The sequence below is a fragment of the Xiphophorus hellerii genome, chromosome 11 (assembly GCF_003331165.1).
Source record: "Xiphophorus hellerii strain 12219 chromosome 11, Xiphophorus_hellerii-4.1, whole genome shotgun sequence".
NCBI classification, from domain to species: Eukaryota; Metazoa; Chordata; class Actinopteri; order Cyprinodontiformes; family Poeciliidae; genus Xiphophorus; species Xiphophorus hellerii.
In genome coordinates, this window is record NC_045682.1 from 12,138,694 (window position 1) to 12,160,587 (window position 21,894).

Here is a 21,894-nt window from a genome sequence, read left to right on the forward strand (position 1 = left end):
TCCAGCGCCGCGGACGGCCGCCGGACCGCCTCCGTGGTTCCCGCCGCCGCGGACGACCGCCAGACCACCTCCGTGGTTCCTGCCTCCTTTGCCTCCGCCCACCCTGTGGGTAGTTTTTTGTTTGTTTATGGACTCTTGGCCCTTCTTGTGTTTCCGCCCACGATGGTGGGTAGTTTTTTGTTTTTCTGGACTCTGGCCCCCCGTCCAGCGCCCCTCCGCCCACCCTTGTTGTGTTTTTGTTTTTTGGGCGTCTGGTAGCCGCCCTTGAGGGGGGGGTACTGTCAGGATCTGTGTTTTTCTGTGTTTATTTAGAGTTTTCTGTGTCCTTAGTCTCTTCGTTGTCCTGTCCTCCCCTTGATTGTTCCCAGGTGTGTCTCGTCTCTGTGATTACCCTCCCGTGTATTTAACTCCACCTGTGTTCCTTGTTCCTCGTCGGGTCCTCGTCAATGTCTAGTCTGTTCGTCGTCGGTGTGTCTCTGTGCGAGCTGCCGTGTTTCTGGACTTATTTATAATTAAAAATCATCATTTTCATCTGACCTGGGTCCGCTGCGCCTGCCTCACCACCAACACCACACCGCTTCATGACATAAAGAACAATACTACTGATGTATTTTTCAAATAACAGCTTTATTTTTGGAGAAAATTACAATTGATCACCTAAAAAAAGCAAACTTTTTTTTTTTTAATAGAAATTTTTTACTACTTTTTTTATGCCTTAAGAAAATAAAAAAAATTGAAAATTTTGGGAAAAAAATCCTGACACAAATGGATCATAATTCATGCATGAAATGGTTAAAATTAAGTTTTTGTACTACAGCAGAGCAATATTAAAAGTTAAAATTATCAACCTTGAGTGCATTTTCTCACTTTGGAATAAATCCCTAATACAATTGGAGGTTTTTTTTGTTTTTCTTAGCACTGCTGCTACAATAATCAGCAGTTTGTTACTACCGTACTTTTTAAAAGTTGATTAATATATTTATTTAGAATTCCCTGACTGAAGTGTGGATATGATTTGACACGGAGACTTTGTCCTTTTTGCTGTAAGTTTTATAACCAAAGCAGCCTATTTTGCGCTTTGTTCAGCTAAATGAATTTTACAGCCACAAAAGGATCTACTATAGGATGTTTATTCAGATGATTAAATTATAAATAATCTGTTTTAATGTTTTAAAAGGAAGAAAATCTATTTTTTTTTTACTTTTAAGGAGCCAATGTGTAAAAGATTATGTCAAAAAAGAATGGAGAAAATTAACACCATTAGTGGCAGTCGTATAAGGGAGCCAAGTTAATATCTTGTTTAGTCAAGGCTAAAGAATGAAATAAAATAACAAATACTTAAAATGCCTTTCACAAATACAAAATGCAATAATCATAACAATAGAAATCCATTTTATCTCAAAAAAGAGGCTACGACAAACCTGTTCTAATTCAGCGCTGTGTGCCGCACCGGGACCGCAGATGGACCCGGCTGTTGTTCAGAACAGTCCACAGAGAGATAGAAGGCTCTGATTCATTTGTCATTGAGTTCATTCAAACTTTTCTTCTTTCATTGACTAAGCACATTAAAATGCAGCTAACGGAGGCAGAACCTTAATTAGATTCTAGCAATGATGAAAAGTTAAATGACTTTGCTTTTGTCTTTTGTTTATTCAGTCTCTATTTTTGCTCTGAGGAGTAAGCTTGTGGATGGTGTTGCTGCGAATTAAACAACACTGGTTTACATTTTAGTCAGACTGATGGACAGCTTTCTGAGTTTTCCATTGAGGACATCCCTGGTCTAAAACAATTCCCTGAATTCAAAGAACTAGTTTTATAAAAATCATTTTTATAAAATTAGAATGAATACTTTGTGGTGATGGAGGGACTTACTTACTCTTTTAAAGAGTCAGTAAAGCTTTAGTCAGATGTGTAAAAACTTTTAAAATATGTTTAGCTTTTATTGCAGAAGCATATTCTCACACTTAGCCAAGTTTAAATTTTTTTTTTTCTCCCCTCCAGGGGGTCTTGCCAGTTCGCTACAGCTGTACTAAAGGCGGAAAAATAACCTTATGCTACAGATAAGCTGTTTACTAGTCTGCACTGTGGGGAAGGAGCTATAGCGCAGCAAAGAGCACGCACATACACGAGCGTGATTGACAGTGCCAAGACCCTCCTCTTGGCTGTGATTAGTTGTTTCTGACTTAGTGGTGTATTTCTGTAGGTGGCTGTAGGACCACAGGGAGGATTGTTTTCACAGATGATCTGTCTCATATTACACTGTCATTATATATTTTTTTATAAAAGTTATTTAGTGCAGCTTTAAAGTGATGAGAGTATCTAGTAATATTTAATTAGTGGTACCTGACCTCTTGTTTCTTAGAGGTTTATGATCTGACATAAGATCCCCTTTGTTTGTGTTTATTTTGCAGTGAAGAGAGATTTATTAGTTTGTTACTCCATAGTAACAAAAGAAGCTGTCTAATGTGGAAGGCACGCCAAATTAAAAGCTTTTTCTGTCCAACCATCATAAACATCAGTGATTCAAGTTTGCTAAACCTAAGATTTTTTTAAAGTTTACTGTCCAAAAAATCAAAATGGCTCACCATTAGCCTTCATCAGAATTATTATTCAAAAGATTTGACTAAATCATGACAGAAATTGTTCATGTATTACCAGTAGGGGTGCCAAATAGTAGTCAAAAAACAACATCAGATAAATGTAAATTTTTTCCAAATTTGACAGAGTCATCAGACATCATGCTACAGTGACAAAAACCTTAATTTATTTGACTTGGGAGCAAAGAATAAATCTAGGGAGTTATAGAAATTATAGGTTGTTTTATAGTTTCTTTCCATGTATTTTATCTTAAATCACACAAATTTTAATAAATATCCAAGACCTGGAAATTTCAGTGAAATCATTTAGTAGATCCACAGAATCAATTTAGTAAACTATTAATAGACAGTTTGGAGCCTTTATAAATCCAGGAAAATAATAAGAAAAAGATGAAGCGTATATGTTCTTGTACATTAATACTTTTGTTAGTGAAATAGTAAAATTTTGAACCCCAGACAATAACCAGCTTCAGTTTCTTTCCCTGATAGCTCAAAGTGTCAGAAGACAAAGTTTTTCCCAGATTTATCAATACCTAATAGGTGTAACTCATACATTTTTATTAATTTTAGCTACTGTGAATGCTATTTGTGGCATCCATTTACAGAGTTCCTTCAAACATACATATATGTGAAATGAGAAAGCGTGTGTGTCTGCGTGTTTGAGAGCATAAATGCGCATTAGAGAGCAGCATAGGAGCAAGTTCAGCTGAACTAAATATTAAATGACAGAGCGAGCTATCACGCTTCCCAGCAGGAAAGTTTAGGGACGGATGATGCCTGGTAAAATGAGAAGCTGTGGGGATTAAGAAGGCCCTCAGTGCGGACTAACCTGTTTTTTTCTGCCTTGTTTTGAATATGGGGAACTTTACACCGCCGCCTGTGAACGTTGGTTTATTTAATAAAATCTGTGTCGACCAGGGGGGAATTTGTGAGTCAGCGTTACTGAATGTGTTTGATATGAGAAACAAATTAGCTGCTGGTATGACATTAATGCAGGTTAATATTAACATGCTATGCTAGGCTCATTAGACTGATGCTAATTAATTAGTAATGGACAAAATCAATGTGTTGAAGCTTAACATTCAATCAAAAGTGCAACGCGTTTATATAATTAGGGTGAAATAAAACAAAACCTGTGGATAATCCTGATTAACTCTAGTAAACCTGTTTTAATTATGTGATTTTTAGAACCTAATTTTTAGGAAAAATTGGACTCAAATTTGTCATAGATTTATATAAATCACACACTAATGACAAATCTGGCATTAAAGTTAGCATAACCTATCAAACGATGAATTTATCAAAACATATAGATGGTGACTAAAACTGGATTGGAGATTTTTATGCACAGGTGCTCTGTGAGAGTAGAATGATAAAATATTTAGGGGAAAAAAATTACTCTTTCAACTTCTTCATCAGTGAAATAATCTTAGAATTTAAGCTGAGTGTGAGTCTGCGATCTATTGAACTTCTGAAGGATCCAGTGTCTCTCTGCGAATGGACATTTAGAGTGCAGGAGCAGCTATTGCTTTCATTTAGCTCCGCCTTTGATATTGTGTAATCATGCTCTAGTTGGCATGTTATTATTGGATTTAATGCTTTTATGCCACCATGATTAAAATATGTCTCTGGTTATCCCCTGAGGTACGCACATCTCCTAAAAATACTGGTTGGGGAAGAAAACAGCGCTTTCAAATTTAGCTTGCTTTGTTGGTTGGAATACAATGGCGTACTTATTATTAAATATTACCATGCAAGGAAGCCAAGACGTTAACAATGAAGCAATTGATCATTTTGTATCGTTAGATTTTCGCATCAATAAGTTGATTTTCAAACTTTGCTTTTTTGTGAGCTAAATGTTTTTCTGGAGTGTTTTAATATCACAATATCCTTCCAAAGTCAATGTTTCTCCCCATATTTATTAAATATGAGCCTATAGTGCAAACTGAAATGAGGGTAAACAAAGCCTTCTGCTTCTCACAGGCCTCATATTACAATTAAATCTTTTTTACTTAATCGCTGGCAGCTGTTTCATTCTAGTGTGAGCAACAGGCTGAAGTTGTAGTTGTGTCAGAAAACGAAGATTCCAGGAAAAAAGGGAGGACATCCAGCGGATGGCCGGAAGCCAGGACACAAACTATAGCCGGTTGTAAAAAGGGCGTAATGCCTGCATACAGGGTGTTGCTCAACCAGTCCAACCACCATGCAGCAGTCTTTCAGACCGTCTATGTACTGGCTTTGTAATATTACTTTGATCAACCAACATGTGCCTCGAGGTTTTTTCTAAACCTGCAGAATAAATGGAGGATATGTACCACTTACAGCATTGCTAGATAACCTGAGAGGTTGAATTCAGGTATACAAATTTTGTTACGTTAGAAACTGGCTTGCTGTTGCTAAGCTATAAGAAAAGACAAAAAAAACCGTAGACATAGGCCCAGTTTTGAGCGGGACCAGAGTTTATTGAGTCCGAGCCCAGAAAAATACGGGTATTCATTTGTCTTCACTCTCCTCTGTCACATTCTCACCCAAATAAGGCAGAGCGGCCCGGAGCGCTACTGTCTGAACTAAAAACAAACACTGAAACTGTTATTTATCAGCTGTTGTACTTGATTGCAGTAGTTCAAGGCTACCTATGGTTTCTTATAGTTGATAGTGCCTTGAAAAAAGTATTTGTACCTCTTAGATAGTTGAATAAGTGTAACTCTACTGAGTTTTATTGGTTTTTATGTGATATACCGATAGCAGGACACAGTGGTGAAGTGGAAATAACATAATGAGGTTTTTTGTTTTGTTTGTTCACCAATAAAAATACAAAAAGCAAATAGCATCATGAAGACCATGGAACACACCAAAATATACCATCCTAGAATAGAATAGAATAGAATAGAATAGAATAGAATAATATGACAAATTCCTTCTATGAGGAATATTCATTCAAATGAGAATCTTTGGTGAATAATGTCTTTTCTAGATGCTCTACTTCCAGTTTTACTGAGTTTGAGAAAGACGAATAGGTAAAAATAAAATAGATGCCTCATACCCTAAAAGACTTGCAACAGCTATTGCTGCAGAAATGGTTTCCACCTGGCAGGAGGGCTGAATACAAATGCATGCCAAAGTTGTATTTGTGGAAAAAAAGTTTAAAACAATTTATCATTTTTCACAAACAATCAGAATACATTGAAATTTCTGTTTGCAGTGTGACTAAGTGTGTCTTTTCTAAGACGTTGTAAGATGGTACGAACCTTGCAAGAAAGCAACAGGAGACAAGTTATGAGTTTCCTAACATCTGAAAGATCCTTTAAATAAGATGTTATGTTGAATTTGGAACATTTATAAGAAAATTATTAACATATTATTTACACCAAGTCTCCCTTGAAAATGTCCTTTTCCTTTCCAGCACCGTGAAAATATTTTGAGCTGATTCAGAGGTGATCATTTCACTCTGAGAATCAGTGAAACGTCTGAGAGAGGAATGGATTCCACCATGTTTTCTATCCAAATACACATAAATGGATTTGGATCTGTGATTTGTCTGTTTTGGGAAACAGATAACTGCAAACTCAGACGTCTATTTTCCCTCCACACCTTACAAAAGAAGGGACACTTATTTAATCAAAATTTAAAAATCAAGCTACGCTTAAGATGGCCATGATAACCAAAGTAAAAACAAAACTAAACCAACCTGACCCTATGTGAAAAAGTAACATCCTTGCAGTCCCCATGTCAAATCACACACTAAATGTGAATAAAACCAAAAGTTTCACCATCAAAACCTGTTTTCTGACTGAACGTTAGAATCAAGAAACAGAACCTGTCGAACAACATAAAGTAAAATCTCTATAAAGCTTCTTTACTTCCCCAAATATATGAAATCATCAAAAAAAAAACAAGAAATGTGTAAAGGAGCAGATTCATCTGAACTAGTCATTTTAAATCAAGAGTAGTTTAAATCCAGTAAGTGTTTGATGAGTTTAGATTTTGAAACTGTATATTTTTGAGTCATTCTCAAATGCCATAATTTAGGAGCCGTAAAAATGTGAACGTAACCTAGAACCTGTTTAAGGGTTCTGGTGATTTATTATGTGATCACCTTAAGGTTCTGGTGAGACATTCTGCGCGGTTCGATTAAGAGATGTAAAAAAAGATTTTAGTATTTTAGGTTTGTTCCTGATGGAAATTTTAACAGCCTAAAAGAAAAAAATTTAAGAGAGAAAGCCACTATATTTTGCACTTTTCTGTTATTTCCTACAGTTTTCATCTATGTTGTTTTTTTTTTTCTCTTTTACCCCTCCAGGGGGTCTTTTTTGGGCTCTAGTGTCCCTTATATGAAAATAGGTTGACAGGAAGGGGGGGAAGACATGCTGCAAATATCGTCGGGTCCAGGAGTCGAACCCGCGACGGCGACTCAAGGCCTCCAAACATGGGTCGCGCTATCCCCTACGCCACCACGGCACGCCCTATGTTTGTTTTATAAGTATGAACAGACATTAATAAAAATAGCTTCTTAATTAACTGGTGGATACATTTAAGCACAACACAGTAATTGTGCTTCACTTCATATATTTTATTGCTGTTAAGATGGCACGCTTTGTTCATTCTCAGTCTAAATCAAATGAACATAAAGTTGAAACAAAGTTCTGAAATTTTCTGGAATCTTTTGTGGCTTGTTTGATCGATTTCCCCTCTAAAAAGCGAATGTTGCCTGACCTTGAGAAACCAATCATGTGAGCAGCACGTTGAGGTCTGTGTGTCATCGCCCCACACTGTTTGTTTCTGTGGTTTTGTTGTGCCTATTTTACTATTTGGTGTTTCTGAGTGTGTTTGTTGAAAGCTAGCAATTGCTGTCTGAAGAGTTGCACAAAAGTGGTCATAATGAGCTGTCCAGAGATCTTTAAGATCGAAAAAGATAACAATAGTCAAAGCTGCTGCAGTGGAGTTTCCCTTCATTTCTCTTTATCCTTCGGTAGTCCTCGAACTGTCCATCCCATCCAAGTAATCAGCATCCTTCAAAGACGCCCGGCCAAAGCCAAGGCAAACAGAGAGCACGTCCTAATCAGGCACATGGAGAGCCGGGCTTATGGAGCCCTGCCCCCACTGCGGGACCATTACTGGACTGTCGGGGGTTCAATATTGGAGCTTCCTCATATGTTTGCCATTCAAATAAGCATTAATGTTTAAGGGGCGCAGAAAATTTCTCTGCCTCATGGATAATTTAATATTTTATGGGATGGAAATGTGAAAATGTTCACAGTAAAATCTGAACTGAGCTGGTTTGTTTTGTTGAGGAGTTGTACTTTTCATATTTTGTTGTAGCTACTAAAACCTGCAAGTGTTTCAGATGGAGGCTGCAGGTGGATTTTTGATAAATTAGCATTCTGTGGATTACAGTGCAACGTTCTTAACTTTCCCTCAGTTTCAAGGAAAAGGCACATATATGCTACAGTGCACAATGCTCAGAGACGAGCTTACGTGTGATTTAGAAAGAGACGGTGCTCGTTTCAGGGACAGCGTTCTCACTGACTGCATTCCCTGCATGTCAGTCTGCACAGTAAATAGGTCAGTGTTTTATATGAGTGAAGAATCACTAATGTCTGAGTCTTCATGAATCTGCCTTTTTTTAGCTGTGAGGCCCGCACACCAGCCAACAGCTTCATGAGCCAGCTGTCAGGCATGTTATTAGGAAAACGGACACATGGCTTTCAGGGCTGCAGATTTGATTTACTTCTTTATTTGCTCTTGAGCTGTGCAAAGTGTTTCAGCAGGCATCCCAAAATCACCAAACGCAATAATAATATTGCTAAAAAATGTCTGTAGTTCTCAATATATCATTGAGAACTCTTGTATCATTGAGCAATACAGTATATCATTGCATTTCTGTAAAGATGGTTGAGCATGTTAGCTGCTACCAACATGCTAGCTAATATTAGCATGGTAGCTAACATTAGGGATTCCAAAACTGAAACTAGGCGCACACAACAGTTTGTATCTGTTTTTAATGTGCTTCTATGGAAGCATAAATCTTTAGAAAATATGTGTCAACTTTAAAAACTTTTAGAAGTAAAACAAACATAACCTAAAGAAAATAAACTGCTGAGATTTTGGCCATTTGTATTCTGAGAGTGGGAGGAATTTGTGAGTATCATGTTTTATTACTGATGATGCAAAAGGTGTGAGATATTACCATTGTTTAAACATTTTTTCTCTAATTATACCCATTGAAATGCATCTACAATTAGTTTTTAAAAATCTTACTTTATTTCAATGATGACTCTCGACTGTATAGATGTCACTTCTTATTTAATAACCAGTACTTACATGTTAATATTAGTTGATTAAAAAATTCATTTAGATTAATTTTACATCTGCTTTATGTGTTTTAAAACAAGGTTTTTGTATTGTTACAATAAGCAAAAATATTATTTATGAATAATTATAAGGTAACACTTTATTTGACGGGTTGTGAATAAAACTGTCTTGACATCGTCATAAACATGACATAACACCTGAACTCATGAACATGAGTGAGTCTTCATGAATATTTATGACTGTTGTCATAAAGTGTCATTTGGTAAATCGTGACACTTTTAATACAAAGTTGACATTATTCAAAATGTCTTCGTTATGACAACTTGACATTAACCAAGAAATCATGATCTTACATAAATTTGTAATAAAAGTATTACTGATTAAACTTTAGCTTTAATAACATAAAGATACATAATTTTTAAAGTTTAATCAGTAATAGGCTCAACTGGAATTCACCAAATGGAGGAAGAAATGGTGTCGAAGTTTTGATGTCCTGACAGATTTCCGGAGGTGTTGCATTAAGGTTTCCACATTTCTTTTTCCCCTAATGATGGCATTTTATTTTGGTGTAGTACGCCAATCACTCTTTTATTAAAACGGCAAATAACATAATGTTGGAATGATGTTCTCTGGTAAATGGTAAATAACCTGTACTTGTATAGTGTTTTACAAAGTCCAGTGGTTGGGTGCTAGGGCAGTCAATCATCCAGCGGCCCATAGGAAACATTTCAAAAAGACTTAAACAAATAAGCAATGCTTAGCCTGGTGGGGGCACAAGTAAAGCCTGGTGGTTTATAATATGCTGGGTGAATCCCTGCTTGAGTTGTAGGTACGCCAGACCACTAAGCAGTTTTGCAAAATTTAAGGTATTTGTCCTTGAATTTATTTGTGTAGTAGTGAACTTTTCCTCACTAAGTTCCCCTTCAGACCATGTTAGTAAAGGACCTGGTTGTTTGTGGATTGTAATACTTTTAGCCAACATTTTCACAATGCGTTTTGCATTGTTAAAGTTTAGTTTTAACATCAGTCATTAAATGGAAAAAATAACTGTGTCTTTTTACTCGATATATTGAGACCTGGTTGCCATTTGCTTTGCTTGCCGCTTTCATTTTAAAGTTTTAACTTTAAAGTGAATTTAATAGTACACAGCTCCTGCCTCGAAGTCGTAACCCGCTGCCTAAAAAGGGTGCTTTGTTTTTATGTCTCTGGGTCTGTAAAGATTTTTGCTTAAAAGAAGTGAAAACAAGCCTCACATTTAGGACTTGTGTTTGTTTCCTTTTATTGTTGCACAGTGCCTGTACTGAACTGTGACCCAGAAACCAAGCTGCATGCCAAACAATGATTTACGTGTACCATTACACTGCTAATAACGTGTGTCCAACATTTATTGCTCCGTTTTGCAGCTCAGCAGTTCACTGGCCGGCCTCCACAAATAATTTACAGCTGTCCTTTAATAACAGTTCTCCAAAATGAAAGTATCCTGATGCTGTTTTCTCAATAATCTGTTCATTTTACCTTCTGAAGAGAAAAACAGTTCCTAAAAGTCGAGGAGAAAGACAATGTGCAATTGGGTTGTTATTTTAATTTTTTTTTGTTTGGTTGTTTTCTATATACTGCACAACAGTAGTGACAGATATCAAATTACATAAGCATTCTTGTGAAATCGAAAGGAAAGTTTTTTGTGATGAAATTACCCATAATTTGTTTATATTTCACTCATGTTTTTACTGCTTGATGCAGCCGTTTCACTCCATGCAGTGGCTTCTTGCATAATTTTGCTGTTTTTGGAGACAAATCTGATTCATTTGTAGCTTTTTGTTATGCTCCATCTTCCTACCTATCCAATTCCTCTGTTCCAAACCTGCCGTATTTGGAAATAAACTGAGTCTTTTGTGCCCTGTCAGATTTTTGTTATCTTGAGTGATGGTTGCATAAAATCCCACAGGCCACTGTGAAACCAAATGTGTAATTTTTCAGAGCCGGTGCATACTGTTGTAGACCAGGGTACTGTGTCTTTGTTTGCTAATGTAGGTCTCCACTAAGGGGGCCGCCTGGATGTCCCGCTTTCTGTGACGGCTGTGCTGCATATCACATGATAGGCTTGGCCTCAGGGTGAAGCAGTGAAGCAGTGAAGGAGTGTAACATGGCGGAGGGATGGGTAGATGGAAGATGAGAATGATGGAAGAGTTTCCCCGTGCCAGATTATCTTAGAGTCAAATCCTGGTTTCACAGCTGAAAAGATTCACTGAACAGTGCACGCCACCACAGCTCGAGAAACCCCAGCATTTACAGAGCATAGTAGCAAAATGTTGCCAATTTATGCAATTTTTGGGCTTTTTTTACCCACCGTCTCTATTTAGGATTCCTAAATTATTTAAAGAGTGAAATTTAAATAATAAAAACAACTATGGTGTTCGGATTTCTTCTCTTATCCAAATAGGGGATGATCAAATGTGTAAGAAGTGAACTTTTTGACCTATTTACACAAACGTGTGAAACAAAATAACATCACACATTCCCCTGAACGAACCATTCCCAACTTGAAACATGGTGTTAGCATATTGTTGGTGCACAGCAATACCCAAACAGCCAGCAATCTTTCCACCAACGATCTGAAACAAGATAAGTCACTTGTTCCTGCTTGGAAATCACAACTCGAGTTTTGCACCATGTCTACTCAAAGGTAGGAATTTCACAGTTCCAAGTCCTAATAATCACCTGGCTTAGCATCTGAAGTCAAAATTACAATTGGAAAAATTGCAGGTTCCTTACTGGTTTCCATTAACCTCGCATGCTTAAAACTTCAGACGGGAAATGGTCTGAAACCTAACCGTGTTTCACTTCCAAAATGAAAAAAACAACTGTAAGCTATTAAAACACACTGTTACTCTAAAATAATAAAATACTATTCCGATTTTCAACTCTAAATCCCAAAGTAAAGCAGGTTTTCTCTTATGTTTTCTCATAAGTGAACCTTTGTATCCTGGTTATTTAAAGTCTTTGTCCTCACTCAGATCTTGTTTCTCTCTGTTTTTCCTTTCAGGATCTTGTGAGTGCTACTAAAGATGTCTGATAGTGTCGATATTGAAGAGAAGCCACCAGCCCCCCCCTTGAGAATGAACAGTAGTTCCCGAGACTCTTCATCAGTGAATCACGCATCTAAACCACTTCCAATGGCTCCTGAGGAAAAAAACAAGAAAGCTCGCCTGCGCTCCATCTTCCCCGGAGGAGACAAAAGTGAGCATCGTTCTGTACCTTTTTACACTCCATGTTATTGCTCATTTGTGTAGTTTCACTAGCCTGTGTAATCAAAAAAAACCTAACATTAGAAATGTGCTATTATTTATGTCTTTGCAGCGAACAAAAAGAAGGAAAAAGAACGTCCAGAGATATCCTTACCCTCAGACTTTGAACACACAATCCATGTTGGCTTTGATGCTGTTACAGGAGAATTTACAGTAAGTAATTTACATTTCACTATAAAAATAGGTCATTAAATAAGTATGAGTGTTTCTGAAAAAAAAACAACTGAACTTATTTGAAAAGCTCACCTCTGTAAGCCTTATTATAGGTAATGCCCTAACAATATTACGTATAAAACACAGTGATTAGAGTTAAAAAATGTAAAGAAAAACCTTTTCATGTATACGTTTCTGTTCTAGAGTTGTCTGTGATAAAAGTTACATTTTGAAAGACAAACTGGACACTGCAGACAGAATCTCCTTTATATTTGCATGTTGCACAGTTTGGAAGACAAAAATATTTGGAAATGTGCAAGCTTTGAAAAATATGTGTTTGTGAACATATCAGGACTTGTACTGTAAAAAGATGGAAAAATTCTGCTTTTAGTTAACAGGAGTGTTGGTAAATGTAAGATGAAAAACTGTTAAATTACAGAAAATATTCTTATGCAAATTCAGTGAAAACACGGAAAATGTCCTGGTCATTTCCTGCCAGTACATTTTCTGTTTTTTACGGAATTTCCGTCAAAATCTTTTCTACAATTTAACATTTTTTTTCCCATAATTTAACAGTTATTTATGGTAAAAATTTAACATGAAAAAATGTTAAAATGCAAAAAACATTTTTGATGGAAATTCTGTAAAAAAACACAACTGAAAATGTACTGGCTGAAAATTACCAGAACATTTTCAGTTTTTTTTACAGAATTTTTTGTTACTGTGTACATTTTTAATAGGGAACCAGACTTCATAAAGTTGGTTCTCTGCATCTGCATCTGCATAATGCAAATGAAGAGTGAAATTAACATTTTGAGTTAAATAATTCAGCAAAATGCACAAAAAATGAGACATTAGCAGACTTACATAGTTAAAGTTTTACATTTTTTATCTTCTTTTAGCTTGATTTATTTAGCTTTAAATGTGAATGGCGTGTGTTTGAAGTTGAAATCAAATTTTCAGCCCCCTTAAAAACAACCTTTGCACTGAGGATAACATTTTCTGCTCTATTTGACTTTCAAATGCTTGGGTAATGCCATCAGTGACATCAGTGACAACTAGTTCCTTGTTCATATGGAAAGTTATGTGCTGGTGGCAAACAGAGCTCCATTTTAGCTGTTTTAAACTGAACACTCACTTAAGCTCGTTGCATGCTTTGTCAGAACCAGAGTGAAATACTGTTGATTCGTCCCTGGATCGCTATCCGAGTATCATTTTTCCTGAGCCCCTTCTGACACCAGTTATATAGCAGTGGCTATTTTCAGCAGAGATTAAGCTTTAAGTGTAAAAATGTGCAGAGAGTGTGATGAGACACTGGTAAATGACATTAACCCGCACTAAAAGACTGTCCATCCAAATGGATTAAAACACATAAGAAGACAAAATTCCAAAAATATATAAAACTCTTCTACATGTCTACTGTAAATAGGCCATAAAAATTCAAAGTGACCCGGAGCGGTAAATGTTGAGCTTCGTTCAACGCTTCAACACTCAACATTTACAGTTTGCATGTGCTAAATGCCAAGATAGTAAGAAATATTTTTTAATTAAGAATTTTACACATACTAAGGTTTATTAAAATCATTTGAGGCACAATTGTGGATATATTTTAAGACAACATCTCAAACAGCTTCCTTGTTAAAAAACCTACAGGATAATGCGCAGATATCGGGAGCAAATTAAGCAGTACCTCCAATACTCATGGGGGCAGTGAAGCTCAGTGTAGTTCATGTGTGATCAGTGAAAGGAACAAAGATGATCAAAATGGCTGAACTTCTCTTTGTTACACTGTATTTAAAGAGTTGCTTCTGTCTCTTTACACGTTTTTCAGGAATGTACATGATTAAGATTTTCTTTATAGTTTCCATGTTTGCTATTTTCCTCTGAATCCAGAAACTCAGAACTGCTCTTCAGTGGCAACCACGGAAATTTAAAAAACGGGCAGTGATGCCTGCGAATGTTAGAAATTGGTAAAACTTATTTTCTTGGGTAAAGAAAGCATAAATAAGCTTTAATAGACGACTTTGGGTTACGGTGGGACTTTTTGGATGGACCTAAAAGGTCTAGGAATAATATTTTTAAGGGACCTGAAGAAAAGCGGGAGAAAGGTTGCACGTACTGCAACACCTTGACTTGTATTCCTCTGTCAATGCGTGACCTCTTCAGGGAATCCCGGAGCAGTGGGCACGGCTCCTACAGACCTCGAACATCACCAAGCTGGAGCAGAAGAAGAATCCACAAGCTGTGATCGACGTGCTGAAGTTCTACGACTCCAAAGAGACCGTCAACAACCAGAAATACATGAGCTTCACCTCGGGAGGTAATAAAACAGCAACAACCAGCATTGCAGAAAAGTATTTCGGATTAAAATGACACAGAATGCAAAAATATTTTTGTGATTTTTATTTTTTATTTTAGACAAGACAGCGCATGGATACATTGCAGCAAACACTCTGGTGAGTTTTTGTGTACCCAACTCTGCTTTGGTTGGTGTTGGGTTTTCTTACCCAGACTCAATAATATGTATGATTTCAAATTGGTGAATGCAGAATTAAAAAACAAAAAATCCCATGATGTAAATGATAAAATATCTCATTGTAAATAAAACTTTAACAGGTAAGTTCCAACAAATGACTTTATATGTCATTTCTCTATTTTCTTTCACTGACATTTTCTGGGGAATTTCTGCAAAACACCTTAAGATGAATCCCTTTCACACAGATTTCTGTGTGTTCCCCTCTAGGGGGTTTCTTCCTTGAATATATGGCACAATTCTCTTCATTTTGCACTCATACCAAACAGTTTTGCAACTACGGCAGAAAAATAAGTGACTGCAGAGAGAGGTGTGCTGCTTATTGCTTTTGTTTCTCTCCCCGATCCACTCCCAAATTCAAAACGAACATAGACAAAAGCGTCACTGGAGGCTCAGCTGCATGTAGAGAGATTCCCGCTGTGTTGACCTCAGTTATCTATGCTTTGAATAGCCCAGCCTGAATTCACTGGGTGAGGAAGAAGAGGAGGAAGAAGAAGAATATACTGCCCAGGGGAAAATCCACTGGGATCTCTTCATGCAAGACCAGTGAAGGGTAAAAGGGTGTGGCGGTCAGTCAGGGAGGAAAGCTTTCAAATGCATTTCAGTGTTCGGCAGCATCGAGAGGTGACTCAGCTATTGGCTTCATTGTCACTGAAATCTTGAGCTAATGTAAAGAAAATGATCACCAAAGACAGACAGCAGGCCCTTATCACACTGCTGATAATCAACTGCAGGTGAATGTTACAAACTGATGTGCATTTTGCATTAACTTACCAACTAATACAGCGTTTTGCTGTGTATTAACTCTTCAGAGACTGCAGAACAAGTTACTATGAAATTGTCATAATATGAGATTTCAGAATGAAATGAATGCAACATTAGATCTACTTTGCGTTACAGGGAAATCAATGATTTAGTTACACCAAAGCTTTTATTTCATTTTAGCATATTTACAACTTTGAGCTTTGTGTTTGGTGTTCACTCATGCTCTCTCAGTCAGTTTCTGTCAGATATTAGCTTCACTCAAGTTTGATTTTCACTACTTTTAGTGAAAAAGCTAAAAAATTAGAGATATGGATGTGCCGCCAGTTTTAATGTCTCATTTTAGAGACAATCTATGAAAAACTCTAGCTTTCTTATATTCTCACATGGTCTTTATTTGACCCATGTGAAGTAGAGAGTCCAAAAGTTTGAATATGCTGTAATTCCAGTGTGAGGCGGTTTTACAAAGCAGTGGGTTAACCCACAAAATTCTGAAAAGTGGGAACCTGAATACTTTTGCAAAGCAGTGTACAGATATCTTGAAGTACGTGATTGATTATGTATATGATTATGTACTCTGTAAAAATGTTTAAAAATACCACCGTCCGTAGAAAGAAATTCTGTTAAAACACACTTTAGCTACGTTTTAAATACAAGAAGGCAAGTGGGAAAACATCCACTGTACCTGTTTTGAACTGCTAAACACAGAAATAAAAAATCTCTGACACCTTCACAATATCAAACAACAGGACTTCTTTTTGAAAGTTAATTCATATGAATCATTCTGTCAAGAAGGTATACTTAACTATGAGAATGGTAGAAATCAAATCCAGTGAGGACGAGCAACGTGATCTGAGGAATCAGATGCTAAATGAAATGTCTTCATTGAGCAGTAAAATACAGACAGCAGGATAAGTGTTATGACAATCTAGAAACAGTAATTGAGATGTAATTTACTTCTGCATACCTTCAAGTGATTTTTATTGGCAGTTTCCAAAACAAATGATGGCATAACATTATTACACCTGCATCTGCTGACGCATCTTGAAGTGGAGAGGGAAATGTTGTTTTGAACAGGAAGCTTATTTAATTCCCGCCACGTCCTCCCCTCATGTTGTGAGTTGGGGGATAATGATGTGGACATGAAGCCCTCTCTACTCCCCACCCTGCCTCCTCCTCTATACTATACACCTAGTCTCACTTACTGTATGGGTTTGTTTTAAGTAAATCCTCCCATTTTCAACCTTCACATTCAGAACCGACTGCTGTCTTCTGGGCCTCCTGTCAGCCTTAGAACCTGCAGCGCATTATTTGACAAGGTAACTCCTCCATATTACTTTCCACATGATGTACCTCTACATTGGCTGTGAAGCTAAATTCAACTATTTGATGGCCTAATATTGACGGAGCCGTCCGGCTATTTTTGCAGTACAAATATTCAATTTCAGAGGCACTTGTATTGATATTTCGTGGGGGTTTGATTGGCTCTATTAGCTTTTGATGTCTTGAACAGATTCATTTTCTTCTGAAGCATCACACAGGGAATCATTTTTTGTGGTTTTCTTTGACTTGCCGTCTCTGAAATGGCAGAACAGTAGCATATTCCACAGAGGACTGTAATGGCTGTCAATATGCATGTATGAGCTCATATTTTAACAATTTAATCCACATTGCCAATAATCTGCCTGTAACCTCATCACCATTTTAGACATTACTGCATGGCTCCCAATAAAAAAAGAGCACACACACACACACACACACACACATGCACCGAGCACTCCTCTCTGCACTGCAGTCTTGGCCCAGTCTTCCTCGAAGCGAGTCAGAGGCCCAGTCTGTCTCAATGAAGGACTGGGACTTTGCTTTTAATCACCAGAACTAAGCTGCACTGCTTTCATTAATGCATGACGAGAGCGGATGAAGTGTTTCCATTCCATAAGAGGAAGATGATCCAAGGCAAATAATGTTCTTGGATGGAAGGGGAAGAAGAAGAAAATGGCAGCGCATTCGACGTATTAAATATGCCTGATTAATCAGACTAATTAAAAGGAATCAACAGGGTGTCTGCGGCTCATCCAGATGCTGCCCACCACCGGGTTGAAGTATGTCAGGACTCACAGCGCTGTTACAGATGTAACACCTCACTACTTAAAAATTCATCCCCATCACTGGTTCATGGCACACCTTCCTGGAGCCTACAGAGAAATGCACTGAATGCAACCTCACTTTCCCTTTTAGTTCTTGAATCATAAATGCTTTTTGTGCCATAAACATGACTTTCCCCTGACTTCACCTCAAACACTTTTTGATCTCGATGATCACTTTTTTTTTTTTTTTTATTTTGTTTTTGAATACTTTCGTTGAATGATAATTAGAGATGCACCGATCTGAAATTCGTGGCTGATTTCTGACGTCCATTTAAAACATAAAACAACCACATTTAAAAGGTTTTCTCTTGCTACCCTATCTTTAGCAGCCTTTCAATATTTATCTATGAAAAATAAACAAGATCATAACATTTATAGGAGAGAGCGGTTATAAAGACAAAACCCTAGTTTTTTAAACCCGGTTTAAATTTTAAACCAGGTTTTGATTCAATATTAGAGATTAGTGAGGTTTTTATGGGTAACATTACAAAAACAGCGATCTCTAAATGCGTCTTTCAGAGGAATCATTCTCAAACTGCCTTACCAGTGCAACCTACTGGCGGCACTGGTTCTCAGAACAAAATAATTCCCACTAGTGAACAGTGAATCAAAAACAAGCGTGACGACGTGTTCATTGCCTCATTTAGCAGATGTTCAGTCTTGGAATGATGACAAACCCATTTCAAGTTGTAATTTACTTAATTTAGTAATTTTCCAGTTGTAATTTACTAACTGATTTGTGCACTGACCAGGCTAACTGCTATTAGTGGCTACATTAGCATTAAAAACTAGTAATAAAATATCATAAACCTTGAAACTCTACAGCTACAATTAAACTAAATGAGGTTGTGTAGATTGATTTGGTGCGGTCTAAATCGCCAAAATGAAAATGCTGATAAAGAGTTTTCTTTTTTATTTTGGGTATCATGAAGTTTTATTTGATAGAAAACCATATTGGATGACGAGGTTGGGATTGACGAGACGCTCCCTAATTGTAGCATTTCAAATTCAACTTTATGTCTATTTTTCCAACATGAATTTGGAAATTTTAACTTTTGAGTTAAAATAGAACACATATTTAAAGAAGAGTCTGAATCCAGTGATTCAGTACCAATCAGTGACAGCTAGTTTCTTAATGTTGATACATGGAAAGCTTGGCATTAGTCAAGGTGTTTGTTACAAACAGTGAACCACTACTGCGGCGATGGTGCAGGGAAAAAAACGATCATCTCTCTTTCAACATGAGTTTTAGACATGTCTTATAATGCCCAATTATAAGACATGTCTTCATTTTAAACCCCAGACTTATAACATATATAGCTAACTGTTAGTGTTTAATAGTGTGCGCTCACTGTTAGGAAAAAGATTTGAATTTTGAGTTTGAAAATTGGTTTCTGGTCACCAGTCAGTATCTCGGTGCATCTCTAATAATAACTTGTTAATTTAAATCATTAAATTATTTAATGTGGTTCCCACAAGCACCCATTTTTAGCATTTCACTCAAGAAAAACACAGATCTTCAACGTGTAACATGGCTGGTTTGGAGAACGCGGGCCGTTTATTCCTGGTGGTAACAAATCAAAAACAGTGTTGCGTTTGGGGAGCATGTACGGATCTACACAAATCGCATTAATTAAATGCTACATTCACCTCTTCCGACTTAAATCTCTTCCCATCCAGGGTGCCAAAACGTCAACAACAGAACCCCCGATTGCTCCGCCCGTTTCAGAAGAGGAGGACGAGGAGGAGGAAGAGGAGGAAGAAGATGAAGACGAGGACGACGAGGACGAGCTGCCCCCGGTCATCGCCCCTCGACCTGAGCACACCAAATCTGTAAGTCCAGGAGCCGCCGTTTCGTCAAATCACTCAGCTGCTGTTGTTACTGTACATGCTGACTCTTCTGGTGCAGATCTACACGCGCTCCGTCATGGACCCACCAAAGCCCCCCGCCCCGGTCAAAGAGGAGTCAACTCCACCAGAGTCGCAGGTTCAGCCTGACAACACCTCCAACACGATGTACCGCCACACCGACCGGCAGAGGAAGAAGTCCAAGATGACAGATGAGGAGATCCTGGAAAGACTCAGTATGTCTTTAAAGATCTTCAACATAATGGAATATTATTCCTTACATAGACAAATCTGAGAGAAATAAATATATATATTTTTTACTTTATATAAAACTTTGGCAATTATAATTGTGGAGTGTGATATGGGATTAACCCTTCCAGACCGAACGGATCAGCGATGCTCCAGCCAAATTTGTAGTACCGTATTTCCGCCACACTTTGCGCTTTCTGAAAAATTCCAGCGGTTTCTGAAAGGGGAGACGATTCGCTTTTCAGCCAATATCGGGTTATTACGGTAATTTCACACCCACCGTAGAAGGGAGTGAATTTAATCTGAAGGGCGCTCTTTTAATAGACTGTAAATTGCGAAAATAACTTGCTAGATATTGAAAGTTGTTAGGGATAAATTGGCAAATATATATTTACTCACAAGACATTTAAAGCAATGCGTACAATTAAAATAAGCAAAAAATATCCAATAGTAGTTTTGAAACTGTTAAAGAATTAAAATCTTCAAAATTATACATTCTGCTTCATTTATACACATGCACTCTTACCAATATTTGGATAAATTTCCATTTGCTATCAAAAAGCTTTCAGTTTATGTTTCTTGCTGGATGTTTGACATTTGTTCTCACCAGGATTGATGGAGCTCATTTAGGTTTGTCTGGACTGGCTTTTTTTAATCACAGTTTATACATTTTTAATAGGTTTGCATTTGGCACAGCAGTGTACAAGTTTCAACCTTTCAGCTGTTGATGTAAGGTGAAGCTCTATTTGTGCAGTTCACCAGTACCACTTGTTGCAAAAATGACTCATAGCTCAAAGCAGAGGCCAAAGTTTGGTATCTTTGTTTGTTTGTGTCAACTTGGTTTACTGGTTTTCCTGCTGGTTCCAGTATACATTAGCCTTGAGCCTTAGTGGTTCCTGGATTCTTTGTAAATATTCTGACCAATTTCCTTTCATCACAGATGAACAGCTTGTGTCAGATGGTTGAAACATGGACACAATTAAGTGTTTCTAAGTGATCCAAAAACACATAAAACCTGGTTTTGGAATGGATTAGCAGGTTAACATTAAGCTTTTGGGAATGGCCCTTAACTCAACTCTATTAAATATTTGTGAACTGTTCTTAAAAGCTGGGTCCTTACCAGAAAACCATTCAATTTAAATGAGCTCTAGGAATGTACCCACTGCCAAGAAGAGCGGTAAAATATCCTGCCACAAACTTGTTAGTGACTAAGAGACTTTTATTCAAATATAATGAGTCATATTTTTTTAGATTTATTCTTGTTTAGATAAAATTGTGCAACACACTTAGACTTTTTTTCCCCTGATAGTATCCGTGTCCGTTTGTGTTTTATTTGTGATCTTCTTTAGTCAATATGTACAAAATGCCAGTTACTCTACTGGAGGTACAGTAGTTGTCTTGTAATCCGAAGGTTGTTTGTTCGATGCCAGCTTCCCCCAATTTCCCTAACAATGAAAGAACTGTTGTAGGAATGTTTATGCGTTCTTAAGTTTGACTGGATGAACGTGGCTATAATAAAAAGCTCTTTTAAGTGGTTTGCGTTATGAGAAAAGGAAAATAATTTCTGTGTATTAATGCACTTAATTAGTCTGCTGCCTGCCTGTGACATAACTTCAGCTTGAATCAACAGGAATCCATTGTGGGGATCAAAACAGGAATATGCAGTTGGGATGCTGATTATATTATATTATATTATCTGTTCTCTCCGACTCAGGGAGCATTGTCAGCGTGGGGGATCCCAAAAAGAAGTACACACGCTTTGAGAAAATAGGACAAGGGTAAGTCTCTTCATGGCGAGCAAACAAAATGAGTCTTTTTTTTTTTTTAAAGCGTCAGTCTCTGCAAAAGAACTAAGAGAGGCTTAGGGTTGGATAGCCGTGAGAAAAGTGAGTGGACAGGAAATGAAAACTGAATCCCAAAAATATGGAAACACAGATTAGCTCCACCAGCTAGCTGCCTCTCTCTACTTTTCTCTGCATCTTTAAATG

General features: G+C 37.3%; 1 protein-coding gene across 2 annotated transcripts in view; it reads left to right on the forward strand.

The window, feature by feature from the left end:
* LOC116728656 (serine/threonine-protein kinase PAK 3) overlaps window positions 1-21,894 on the forward strand; it is a 39,516-nt gene that overhangs the window by 8,669 nt on the left and 8,953 nt on the right. The window contains exons 2-9 of one of the 2 annotated variants that reach the window (XM_032576928.1): window positions 11,953-12,146; window positions 12,267-12,367; window positions 14,534-14,687; window positions 14,786-14,823; window positions 16,919-16,981; window positions 19,490-19,642; window positions 19,719-19,893; window positions 21,621-21,684. In XM_032576928.1, the coding sequence (XP_032432819.1) occupies window positions 11,975-12,146; window positions 12,267-12,367; window positions 14,534-14,687; window positions 14,786-14,823; window positions 16,919-16,981; window positions 19,490-19,642; window positions 19,719-19,893; window positions 21,621-21,684 (920 nt within the window). In that variant the 5' untranslated portion in view covers window positions 11,953-11,974. The remainder of the gene's footprint in view (window positions 1-11,952; window positions 12,147-12,266; window positions 12,368-14,533; window positions 14,688-14,785; window positions 14,824-16,918; window positions 16,982-19,489; window positions 19,643-19,718; window positions 19,894-21,620; window positions 21,685-21,894) is intronic. The other variant, XM_032576930.1, reaches the window with a different exon arrangement.